At 45.0% G+C, this 13343-nt stretch overlaps 1 protein-coding gene across 3 annotated transcripts in view; it reads left to right on the top strand.

The window, feature by feature from the left end:
- Positions 1–13343, top strand: part of lekr1 (Leucine-, glutamate- and lysine-rich protein 1) — a 72731-nt gene that overhangs the window by 56723 nt on the left and 2665 nt on the right. For all 3 annotated transcript variants that reach the window (XM_086215069.1, XM_086215070.1, XM_086215068.1), the window contains 4 exons: positions 1920–2123; positions 9355–9430; positions 11219–11338; positions 11787–11957. In XM_086215069.1, coding sequence (XP_086071195.1) covers positions 1920–2123; positions 9355–9430; positions 11219–11338; positions 11787–11957 — 571 coding nt within the window. The remainder of the gene's footprint in view (positions 1–1919; positions 2124–9354; positions 9431–11218; positions 11339–11786; positions 11958–13343) is intronic.

Consider the following 13343-nt stretch of genomic DNA (forward strand, 5'->3'; position numbering starts at 1 on the left):
GTGTGAGGCTGGCGCAACAGATGGAAGCACTTCTTAGTTGGCGTAGAGTCATGTTTCACACACGTACACACACACACTTATGCGTGCACAGATGCATGCGTGCAGGAGCGTAGTGGCAAGTCTGTTGGAGTGCATCACACTAATATGCAGTCAGAGGTGTGTGTGTGTGTGTGTGTGTGTGTGTGTGTGTGTGTGTGTGTGTGTGTGTGTCTGTGCCCACCCAAACCACACGCATACACACACAAATGGACGTGAAAGCACACAGAGCCTCTCATCTTTCCTCACAGGCGTTAGATGTACGTGGGGTGTGTATTTTTTCACATGGTATTTGCTGCTATTCTTTTTCTAAGCCACTGGCTGCCTGGTGTGTTCAATTACACTGTCGATTTATTTCCCTTCCCACACAGCAGTCTCTGATCTCACCCTCTGGCTCCTATACAGATCAACATATGATAGCACTCCACCGGGACAGCGTGCAGGCCGGTTCACAGGACGTGTAGCACCCCCTATAGCTGAGAGGAAAATCTAACAATTTCAACAAAATTGTTTAAGATTGGAGGCTGTAGGTGTCGAGATATGATAAATATACTTGGTCACAAAGTTTCTCCCGCAGAATCGATAAACAGCTGTAATCTTGTTGTTGAGAGACTTAAGTCAAAGGTTTCTGAACGCTTCAGCTGATGTTGTTCAAATGGTTTGACATTGATTTTTGGTGGTTTTCTTTGGAGTTTGTCCTCATACGTCTGTGAGAGCACTGAACAGCTGCATGCTGCCGTTGGTGAGTTTGTTGAAGTGAATTATACATGTTCTTAGTTTTTATCCTGAGGTCAGAGGTGCCAAATATGTGTCTGAAAAAAATGTTTTTAACCCCAAATTCCTGTAATTTCTCATGTTAAAACAGTTCATCCTCCTCTCAGGGGTCTGGACTGATTTTGCGTCCAGAGAGCATGTTTTTACAAAAAAGTTTTATGTCTGTCCCCCATCCACCGCGTGATGCATTGAAGCTCCATACAAACTTTTCCATTGAGGTTTACATTGTCAAACAAGCGGCTGAAAAAGGAGTCTGAGTTGAGTATGCATTGACTTTCAAGTTCACGGAGGGCTAACCAGCTGTAACTGGCTAACCAGTCGTAGCTGGCTACACCGTTGCTTCGTGTACAGTTGAACAATGGTGGACACATTTTTCAGAGTATCTCACACACTCACACACACATACACACACATACACACACACACATATACAACGTGACTTGTTTACCACCTTAAAGGAGATCAATTCCAGAATGTCTGAAATTGAATAATTTAAACCACAAGTAGCTTACTCGGTAATTACCTATAATTCTGTCTGGGAAAAAAAGGTGGAGAAATCTCAAAACATCCCACTAATCGATACATTCCACTCTCAGAATTTGATTAATTTGGTCTGATAACAAGAGTAAAGTCAGAAGGAGCCTGCGATGAAAGGATTGCTCATTAGCAGCGAGCTAGCCAGAAGTAGCCAGTTCACGTCACGTCTAGTGATGAGCTGAGAAAACATGTCTCTCTGTTAACACTGTTTACAGTTTTTATACTCTGTGTGTGTGTGTGTGTGTGTGTGTGTGTGTGTGTGTGTGTGTGTGTGTGTGTGTGTGCACGCGTGTGTCCGTGTGCCAATGACCCTGATAATGTTGGGGAAAAAAGCAGCTTCCCTGTTATGTAACAGACTTACATTCACCCAGCATGTCTGAATGTGTTTGTGGGGGTAGGGTGTGTGTGTGTGTGTGTGTGTGTGTGTGTGTGTGTGTGTGTGTGTGTGGCGGGGGGGTTACACTGCTCTCACAGCTCTAGCGTGTCCACACATGTACCAACATATATGCAGATGATGAAGATGTTCCGTAGAATGTTTTGGTGTTTGAACATGTGCCATATCTCTCTGACAGGTTAAAGGAGGAGTTGGAGGAGAAACAGAAGAGGTTGTTGTCATGCCAACAAAGGTATGACAACACACAGGAGAAGCTGTCGTCATGGCAACTCCAAGAGCAACAAATGAACCGGAAGCACCATGCAGCTGAAGAGGAAGTGGCAAGGCTGGGGGGAGATTTGGAGCGCGTCCGTCAGGAAGCAGCAGAGCTGAGGAGAGAAAGGTTGAGTTCCCTCCCTGATTGAAGCGCCTCACAACTCTTCTTCTCCATTCGCAAATATTGTGATCAGTTTTTTTTTTAATGTTTCTTATCAACTGACAACATCGTAATTAGACCATCGAATCCAAACTAAAATTTTGGTCAAAATAAATTATTTTCACAGGAAAAGTAATGAAGTAATATCCCCAAAAATTATGTGTATGGAAATGAATTCCCATTTCTTGGTGACCACTCCCTTTAATGTACCTTCAGTGTGAGGTTTTAATCAATTTCCTGTAGAAATCATAGTAATATCATGATCGTGATAATTGCACAGTCATGAAATGCTGGTAACGTCACAGCAAATACTGGGAAAGAGCTACGCTCGCTAACTGGCAAGAGTTACGAATGATCCGGTGATTCAGACTTTAAGGCTGTTGACTGTTCAGGTACATGCAGGTACTTTGGTACAATCCCAGAAATCCACCTCCTGTTTGGAGGAAGATCAGATTATAATGTCATATAGGCTTTGAAATCAAAGCAGGCATGGAGCCAGAATCCGTTCCTGTCCTCTGACTTGTTTAAATCCCTGCGTAGGAAATCGACTGTTTTGTTCTGCTGTTAAATATTTACAATGCTTTTGTGTTTGAGAGGACACGGGGTGAGTACTGTCAGCAATCCTCTGAGTGTGTGTGTGTGCGTGTGTGTGTGTGTGTGTGTGTGTGTGTGTGTGTGTGTGTGTCCAAAGCGCCTACAGTATGTCCTCTGTGCGAGTACACAGGGAGTAGATCTAATAGAGTTGGGATCCGAGCCCAGTCTCTTATGTAAGGTCTTACCTCTCGCCATGGGGATGGCTCACACTGCTCATTAACCTCGCGTCTACAGCTCCTCGTACATGTCAGTACTTTGTCTAAGAAGCTACAAATGTCTCTCCCTGTCCTGTTTGCTGTTCATAGCAGACAGAGCTCAGAGGAGGACAGGTGGCATCCTCAGAAAACAGGTATATATGAACTCAGTCTTACGAAGACACATTTTCCAGATTGTTCCAGGGGGTCAGCTGTGTTTCCCTGGAGCATGGTGTCCAACTCAAACTCACGGGCCAGTTGTGACATGGTTTAGAGCTCCTGAGACACCGGACAGAGACCATGGAACTCGCTAATTACCTGATAAATATGCCAGCAGGCAGGCTGACCAGACCGTGACCTCTTGACCTCGGGCGAGTTTTCTGTTGAAAAAAGACACCAGATTTTATGATGGAAGGAAAGTTTTCCACTAGATTATTTTGAATTAAGTGTGTGTGTGTGTGTGTGTGTGTGTGTGTGTGTGTGTGTGTGTGTGTGTGTGTGTGTGTGTGTGTGTGTGTGTGTGTGTGTGTGTGTGTGTGTGTGTGTGTGTGTGTGGGGGGGGGGGGGGGGGGGGGGGTGGCTGCACGGTGGTGCAGTGGTCAGCACTGTTACCTCACAGCAAGAAGGTTCTGGGTTCGAATCCCGGTTCTGGCACGGGATCTCTCTGTGTGAGTCTACATGTTCTCCCCGTGTCTGCGTGGGTTCTCTCTGGTACTCCGGCTTCCTCCCACAGTCCAAAGACATCAATTTGGGGACGAGGCTGATTGATACTCTAAATTGACCGTAGGTGTGAATGTGAGTGTGAATGGTTGTTTGTCTCTCTGTGTTGGCCCTGCGATGGACTAGCGACCTGTCCAGGGTGAACCCCGCCTCTCACCCGTTGACGCTGGGATAGGCTCCACCCTCCCCGTGACCCTTAACGTAGGAATAAGCGGAAGACAATGGATGGATGGATGGGTGTGTGTGTGTGTGCGTGCATGTGACTCGTCCTCAGCTGTTGCTGCGATCTCTTCCAAACATCTCTTTGAAAACATCTGAATGCTCCCTCAGCTACAGGGAGGAGGAGCTTTGTCTCTGCACCTCACAGTTAAGTAATATAATTGCTTCAATGGTTCCAGCTTCACAACCCTGGATGGCAGCGAGACGCCACCGGTCCCATCGACTTTAGTGCTTGAAGGTTCAAGGAAACTTTGAACTTTACCTGCAAGTAGGCAGGTAAGCACCTCAAACGCCCTGCGGGGAGGGTGACTGGGATCAGTTCTAGGATCAGTACTTGGATCTGTCTGAGCTTGATGGTTCAGGGTTAAGCCTGAGCCACATCTTCACTACTCTATGAACTCTGTTGCTGCTCCTGAAGCTAAGTGACTCATCCCGGCCGATAAAAGAAAATTAATAAGCAGAGGAAAAAATGATCGTAAATGTATTCGTGTCGTTTCTGATTAAAAGAACCTCTGTGATAATGATGTCACTGTCTTCATTGCGATGGTCTGATAAAAACAAGAATAAACAGAGTTCAAAGTTCCTGACGATGATGGATGATGTGATAAAAGTGAAGAGCTGGAAAACACAAACGCAACAGCAACCGGATTTGATCCTCCCTGGAGCAACTCACGGAAAACTCACTCTGGAATGATTTATCCACGTCTGGTAGGAACGGTCAGTTGGGAGGGCACCTCGTTGAATATTCCAGAAAATATTCAGTTGAACTCTGAGATGAACCGATCAGACATTTTTGCAATCAAATGTCAAGGTCACTGTGACCTCCAAAAATGATATATTAGGAATTCCTTTAGTGAATTAATTTAGATTTGGCTCAACTGCTCCCGTGGATGAACTGCTTGGATTTTAATCATCGAATTAAAGGCCGCTGCCACTGCACAAAGCTCTTTTTTCAGCCGACGCCCACCAAAGTCCAGCCTGAGTGCAGGTCTGGACCTACTGAAGGATCGGATATGTCCCCTCCTGAAGACCACCTCCATGTGAGGAGCACAGGTTTGGTTTCGTTCGACTGGGCTTTAACACCTTTAATTTTCCTTGAAAAAATGACGTTACACCATAACAGACCGTACGCCGCCGTAACAGCGGCGTCTAAAGAGATCCAGCACACCTGTCAAATAAACGCTGCGTTCATTACAACCAAAAAAGAAGCTTAAAATCTCTTCTTAAATTACTTGAGGTTCGCACCACATGCAGTTGGGCTGTAAACTGCTTCTGTGATACTCACTGGCTACGTTTTTCAAACCAGTTCATCATTTTTGAGCGAAGCGATTATTGACCTCCGTAAACTCGTGCCGTCGGCGCGCCGAGCTGTCGGTGTGGGAACTGTCACACGTGAAGATTCCAGCCGTAGAATCCCGATAATTTGTTGAATAATTATGATTATTCAAGGACTTCCCTTCGCGACACCAAAGGTTATCCTACAATGCTTAAACTGGGTTTTTTTTCAATCACATAAATGGACACACACAAAATAGGAGGGCTTGTTTTTCCTTTCAGTGTTACTCACAAAGTTTGAATCGAGAGAGAGAGAGAGAGAGAGAGAGAGAGAGGGAGAATGTAAGTGAGTGAAAGTGCCCGTGGCAAAGTAGAAGATTTAAAAGTCAAGAGAGGTCAGGAGTATCAGTGCAGCTCCTCATCCATCTTTTAGAAGTGAGAGGACTTGTTTCAAGTGGTTTCGAGCAGTGGAGGGAATGATGATCCCCGGAAGTCTGTCTGTCCTCTCGAGTGCGTCTGATTCCTAACTGGACCTGATGCAGGTTGTTTGACTTAGACCCGATGAAGACCTTCCAACCTTCTCCCTGCCTCAGTGAACAAAGTGACTGATTGGATTTTTCACACTCGGTTTTCACGTCCAGCCCTGTCAGGATGGATATCGACACCCCAGATGTTTCAGTTTCCCTCCAGTTAGCAGCCAGGCTAACCAGAACATCAGCTTCTGGTCAGCCAGATTGAAGGATAACTCACTTGTACTGAAAGTAACCGACTCACTCGCTGTTGTCCGTTAGGAACAAGTCACAGAATCAAAAGTCACAACTTGAATGATGCAAGCTGAGGAATTAAGCATTAATTGGATTAGTGATGAGTAAATGATGTAGTAGCCTCCTACTGCCAGGTTCCCTGCTTCATTTACCAGAGATCAATCTCTCAGTGCACAATGGAAAGAGCCTTTAGTCTTTAATTAGTTTAACGAACACAAAGAGAAGACTCAACAGCCCTGGGCTGTGTTCACCAGGCTGTTTTTATTGTGTTTCGCCTTTACTTCTCTCCTCATTTTCCAAAATGGCAAATATTGTTTCGTCCTTGTCTGGGTTTTGACTTTTATTGTGGTTCTTTTTAGTCTCTTGTCATAAATTTTTCTTGCTGGGAATTTATTTGTGAAGTTTTTACAAGACAGTTGGTTCCTGTCTGGAAAGAGTGGGTGATTGTGAGAAGATTTCCTGAAAAACAACAACGAAAAGTATGAGAGGATGTCAGAGCAAAATCATTGATTATAATTGGTGATTAATACACAACAACAGAAAACAATTGATGAAGGGTTTCACTGTAAAGACAGAATCATCATCATCATCATCATCGTCTGGTGTGGCTCTCCATGTCTGCGTGTGCACACAAAGATTGTATCAGCATAAAGCGGAAAAATGGAATGTGCCTTTTGATGAGGTAGCAGCCGCTCATGCTGCGCACGCGCACACACACACACACACACACACACACACACACACACACACACACACATACACACACACACACACACATACACACATTTGCCTGCCCTTAAAAGCAGCCTGGCGTGTGAGCGAATGAGAGAGTGCTCCCAGATTTTCCCATCATTCCTCCCTGTAATCCCCCCAGACCTCCTTCTGAGGGCTGAATTTGCACGCTCCCGCTCCCCGGGGGGTGACACACACGCACCGACACACATGCTAACACAAACACGTGCACACCCAAGCTGAAAGATGATGTTCTACCTTAATAGGGGTCTACTTTGTGATTATCGCACCAGCAGAGTCAGAACTGACGGTGGAGCACGCAAACCCCAAGAAAGAAAATGCGCACAAAGAAAAACACAAACGGGATACGCAGCAATTTGGTAGATTTTTAAGAAAAGCTTCAGCTTCATTAAACCCACAAATCCTCCCTCGCAGGGATTGGTAACCAGTGAAGACGAAACCCCCCGAAGTCTCAGCTTAGGAGATCTCAGTCGTGTCATGCGAAGTTCCACATGATAAACAAGGTGTTTATCTACTAGTTTAGCTGTAACCGCTCCGACCTTTAACCAGTCTGGAACGCATTTAAATGAGCTTTAGGATTCAGATCTTGGCATCAAACTCGCAACTTTTTGGAAGCATTCATGCATGGCTGTCTGTCTGCATCTATTTTTGTTCCTCTGTGTGTTTGTGTGTGTGGGTGTGTGTGTGTGTGTGTGTGTGTATGTGTGTGTGTGAGTGAGTGTGGTGAGTAGGCTGATGTGATTAGCCAGAGCCAGTGGAGTGAATAATATTGTGTCTGCCCTGACGAGGAAGAGATGGAATGTAGCTGCTGCTCTTTATTATATTTAAGGTCATCTAGTCCACTATAAGATACACACAAGCTATACTGACACACACAAACACACACACAAACACACACACACACACACACACAAAAGCATATTCTTATGCACAGCGATTTGATTTTAACACGGGGAAATTTAAAAAGGCCTTACTGAAGCGCACAATCCAGGATAAATTCTGTGTGTGTGTGTGTGTGTTTGGGGGGGGGGGGGGGTTCATTTACAGTCAGTATGTTTAAATGTGCAAGAATATTTCTTATTTTCACATTCGTTCCACTAAAACTGAACTTTTACTAGTCTAAGAATGTCCTACTGTTGAAACTCACTCTAACATACCGTGAAATTATGAGGGGGGCGGGGGGGGGGGGGTGTGATTCGAGGATGTAACACCCGATCACTGGACTGGAACCCCGCAGCTTCAGCAGAGGAGGCGGGAGTGCTAGCAAGAAGGCTAACACCCAAGGGCCCTAGCATGTTCGCTGTTGCTGCTGGTTAACGTGTTTATTATGCGACACAAAACGGAAACTGGGACAAAATCTATTCAGGGCCATGGCGCCACCTACTGTCAGCATCAATAAATCCCTGTCCCTGGTCCAGTGGGCCAACAGCAGTCCTGTCGGGCTGTAAGTGGCAGTGTAATTAAGGTTGGTAATTAGCTGTCATGTTAGCTATGTTCAGGGTGTTTATGAGGAATCCCCACAGTCACCAGTTCAGCGACTTCACCTTCTGAGGGTGTCGATGTCTTTGCTCAGGAACTTGTTTGCATAGTTTTGCTTTCCGTGTTCTCTTCAACGTGATGTTTGCTTTCATCTCAGCAGAATCCTGCTCAAAGTCTCTGAGAGCTCTGAAAGTCGTTTTTTTTGGCCAACACTTACAATAAATTATCAGTTCCTCAGCTCGTCTGCGCAGAGATTCCCATCTTATCAGCCAGACCAGCTATTGTGGTATTTGATTGAGGATTATCAAATTAATGAAATTCACTCTTTACAGTCGTGTCAACTCAGTCTCTCCTTTCATTCCTCCGCTCGTCCTCTGTTGGCTGCCGGGAGGGTTCTTGTTAAATATTCGACTTCCTGCGAGGGTCATCAACAAGCAGCACCAGTAAATATTATCAGAGCTTTCTGGACGGTGACAGATAGAGAGATGTGAGGTTGGCTTGCTAATCTATTCAGCTGCACAAAGTGCTGCACCGTACAAGTGATAATGCAATCTCACATGCATGTGGTGGCTGTGTGTGCAGCTGCGTGTGTGTGTGTGTGTGTGTGTGTGTGAGAGAGAGTGTGAGAGAGCGTTTTAGCTTCGTTATCACGTCAGCTTGTGTCACGCGTGGTATTTCTAGCGTGTTGTGAGTGTGGTTCTGAGTGTGTATTTTTGGATGATTTTTGTCCATTGCGGGTCTTTGTAGAACTCCAGAGACCAATGCAGCTAATAACATGTGGGAATCATGTAGGAACGGTTTTAGAACCAGATGGAGCCGGTCTGCCTTCGCCATAACAACCCAGGGAATTTTTACTGGGGGGGTTGTACAATTTCAGAGAGCGAGGTGATGATGATTGGGTCCTGCATGAAGGAGTAGACTAGTGTGTGTGTATGTGTGTGTGTGGGGGGGTGCTATGGGGGAAACCTCACACCCTTCATCCACCAGGTGGCGCTGTGAATAATCTGCCTCACACTGTAACAGCTCCTTCCCTCACCTAAACGCTACCATGTGTGGTGAAAACTGGCCATGTAGTTTAACGTAATCCTGCTGACGGACATGACGTGATGTGATAGAAAGACCACTGAATGAATCAATGAATCAATGAATCAATGAATCAATGAACACCTTAATTGTGCTGTGTGTTTGTTCTTTTTTCAGGCAGACATTGATGAAAGCTCATGGCAGCACCGTGGCCAAGATGGAGGAGGACTACAATCAGCAACTGGCCTCCAAGGTAATTTTGTGTACTTCCACATATTGCTACCCAGTAGTTTTATGTCATTGCAGTAACAACAGCAACAAATATTTTATATATTTATATACTCAACCACTTTACTAGATCTGTTTCTCAGTAACCTCCACTGAACAGTGTTTGTTTTTCATGTCAAATATTTGTGCCGTTCCTCACTTCTGCACTGCTGCTACTTTCTGGTAAAAGAAAGAAATCATGCCTGCTACACCTTTGGGTTCTAAGAGACACATGTTATATATCCCAGATGAGATATATATATATATATATATATATATATATATATATATATATAGTGACAGAGGTTTTTTATCTACATTCATCTCACTGACTTGAAGTAAACAGACGCGTGGAGCGTCAAAGTGCAGAGGAGTTAAATAGAGAAGATCCTGACACACGCAATGTGGAGAAGATTATGAGGCTCCAAGACCACCAGTCTGTTTGACTTTGACACCCTATAAACTAAATAGTTACTCTCTCTCTCTCTCTCACACACACACACACACACTCGCACACTCACACACACAAAGACACAGATCTGTCTCCTATTAGTAGGTTAGATGTGTGTTTTGCACTGACTGACTTCAACAACATCCGGTGAGGTTTTATTTTCATGTTGCTGCATAGAATTTTAGCAAAAAAAAAGAAAAAAAAGAAGGAGAATACAGACGAATGACATACAATCGTTTAGAATGACTACACAAAATTCAACTTATTCATCAAAAATCTTCGATGCCAAATGCAACCAGACACATAAGAAGTGCGCAGAAGTTTGTGGACACAGACAGACGAAGCTGTAGTGACAGCTACAGGCGCTGAGATGGACCCCACATGCACATCCATACAGGTCATTGTTCATTCTGGGCTTCCTGAACTCACTTGGGCTTCTACCCATGGAAAGGAAGTGGTCACTCTGGTGTAATTCTGAAACACACCCAGCAGCTGTGTGCATACACACTCACACGCACTGCAGAGGATATACAGACTCAAACCATCCATGCTCCTCACACGTACATCCACGCAACAAAGAGGAAGTGGTGTTTTCTCATTTGACCCAACACACGCAATCTTTCATACAGTGTCACAAACGAGCATAACACACAAATGCGCGCTCACACACACACACACACACACACACACACACACACACACACACACTCACACTCAAACAGTCGCACGCAAATATTTTTTTTTCTTTGACACCCACATCCACTATTTTTTTTCAGCACACTTGCACGCACAGACACACACACACACACACAGACACACACACACACACACACACACACACACACACACACATTCCCAGTTGCACTGATCCCACATTCACTTATCTGATCTCTCATTGCTTGTGGGAAAAAAAACAAAAACAAAAACAAACAAACAAAAAAAAAACCAAAACAGCAACGTGACCTTGACCAAGCCCGACTAAAAAATACATCACATGTGACTTTGGCCCCCAAAGTTCAGCTGGTTGTCATGACAACGGGCCAGTTACCCTGCTGTCACTGTGATGACAAAACTTTGTTCTAACGATGTTTCTCTGGTGCAGGAATTATACACACATGCAATTCCAAACTCACAATTTTAGCTCAAACAATCTGTCAGCACCATCAAGAGAGTAATTACAACATATTTGTTTTCATAAAAGACACATTTGTTCTCCTATTTTATTTGCGCAAGAACAAATGTAGGACACACATTAAATGGCAAAAGTACAGAAGATGCGATACTGTTGTCATTATTGTGTAACTTTCCCCTTTGGTGTTGTAGTTGACCGCTGCTCTGGAAAAGGAGAGATCCCAGACTGCATTGCACCTGAGGGAGCAGATGGAGAAGAGCCAGTCCCTGCTCCTACAGCACCAGCGAGAAACCACCAACCTTCAGCACCAGGTGAGAAAAAATACTGCTAGGCTTTTATTTTTAACTTCCTTCAGTTCACTTCTCTTCTGCTTTCCTGTCCCTCGTCCGTCGCTCTCACAGCCGTCATAGACCGCCGCTCTGAGAGTGGCCGTGTTACACTTTGTGTTTGTCTTCACATACGCATCCATTCTGTGGTGACAATCAGGGCTGTTCCACGGTGGGAGGAGCCAGAGACGGCGTATGTACAGCATCACCTTCACTTATGACACACAGCTGTCAAGACTGTGTTTCAGGCCGCCTCCACACTAAAAGCTTCTGACTTCATAATGGCATTTTTAAAATGAAAATGACTTCCATGAGGACAAAAGGGTGAATCTCAAATCCTCCTGCCGTTTCTGTGCTCTTTCTATCTGTAGTGCGCGTTCGTTACAGTCGTGCAGAACAGAGACTTGTTAGTGAGAAACGTCTTTGTGCCCAGATTGGTGAGAGAGACCAGCAGGTACGAGGACTGCAAGACCAGCTGCAGGAGGAGAGGAGGAGCAGCGAGGAAAGGAGGAAGACACAACATGAAGAGAGGAGGAAGATGGAGGAGAAGCTACAGAAGGAGGCGCTACAGCTGAGCCAAGCTAACGCTGAGCTACAAGGAGAGGTGTGTGTGTGTGTGTGTGTGTGTGTGTGTTCCATCCACTGAGGATAAATATGAATTTGCTTCACAAAGTGTCTTGTTTTTTTCCGTTCTGACAGGGTTCCAACATGAACAAACACTAGAACATACTACACACATTCATAATCATTCCCAGCTCGGGATGTTTTGTTCTGTAGATGTTCTGAGAATATTACATGTGATGTTCTGTTGAAGTTTTTCATTTGAACTCAAAACAGGTTAATATATGCAGGAACTCCACAAGTGGAGAGAGGACTTGGCGTATTTATTTTGTTCATATTTAACTCAACTCTGCTGTGCTTTCTACTGCAGGGCATTGTGGGACATTTCCTCTCACTCTGTCCTGCAGCTCATGGTGAACTGCAGCAGTCTTATTTTATGTTTTCTCTCTCTCTCTCTCTCTCTCTCTCTCTCTCTCTCTCTCTCTCTCTTTCTGAGAGCCGTTCCACAGTTCAAGGTGCCCTGATGTCAGTTTCACAGTTAACATGCTCCTTTATGGCATTCATGGCTGTTCAGCACACTCACACACTCACACACACACACACACACACACACACACACACACACACACACACACACACACATTCACATCTATTTTAAAGGGCCAGATTATTTCTTTTCCTCTTTTGCTGAGCTCTCGTTCACAGCCTTCTGACTCCCTCAGTTCTTATCTACTTCCAACTCGTTCTTATCTTTAAAGATTTATTGATCTGTGGTTGTGTGTATGAATGCCGTTCCTCATGTGTGTTTGTGTGTGCTGGCGAGAGATAATCAGGTTTTGATCGTGACCTTGAGATATCGCTCGGTTGCCAAGACACTGTTGCTGTGTCGTGTCGTTTTCATTTTGAACTGTAGAAGCGTAGCAGTGACCCTCCACAGCTCCAGGCAACAAAGCCATCACTGAAGTCTGGTGATAAAATAGTCATTAAGACAGAGGACCAAAGTCACACAACAACGACGAGGTCGCGTTCTGACTTTGTCTTGGCATTCACGCGTCAACACGACAACAACACATTTTCTTTTTGCCCTTTTCAGTCTATTTCTGTCTGTCTTTATCCTTTCCCCCCATGCTCCCTCCCCCGTCCCTGACTTCCCTCCCTAAAAGGTCACTCTGTCTGGGGAGAAGATCCCTGACCTTTAACCTCCCCCGGACAGCACAGAGGTCACACAACACACGCTAGCATTCGCGTCTGTGTTATGCGTGCATGTTTGTTGAGTCCCTCCTCATGCAGGCGTCTCTGCATACAGTGCTGCTGATTTATAGTCTTTGAGCGGGACCCAGTGGAATGTGTTTTACTGTGTTGGAATAAGAGCAGGGTCTCTGTGGGTCTGCGTGTGACTTCCATCTAATAGCCCTGTAATCCTGCTCTC

The sequence above is a fragment of the Aulostomus chinensis genome, chromosome 10, assembly GCF_037954235.1.
Source record: "Aulostomus chinensis isolate RoL2024-O1b breed Wild chromosome 10, RoL_Achi_v1.0, whole genome shotgun sequence".
In the NCBI taxonomy this organism is placed as follows: domain Eukaryota; kingdom Metazoa; phylum Chordata; class Actinopteri; order Syngnathiformes; family Aulostomidae; genus Aulostomus; species Aulostomus chinensis.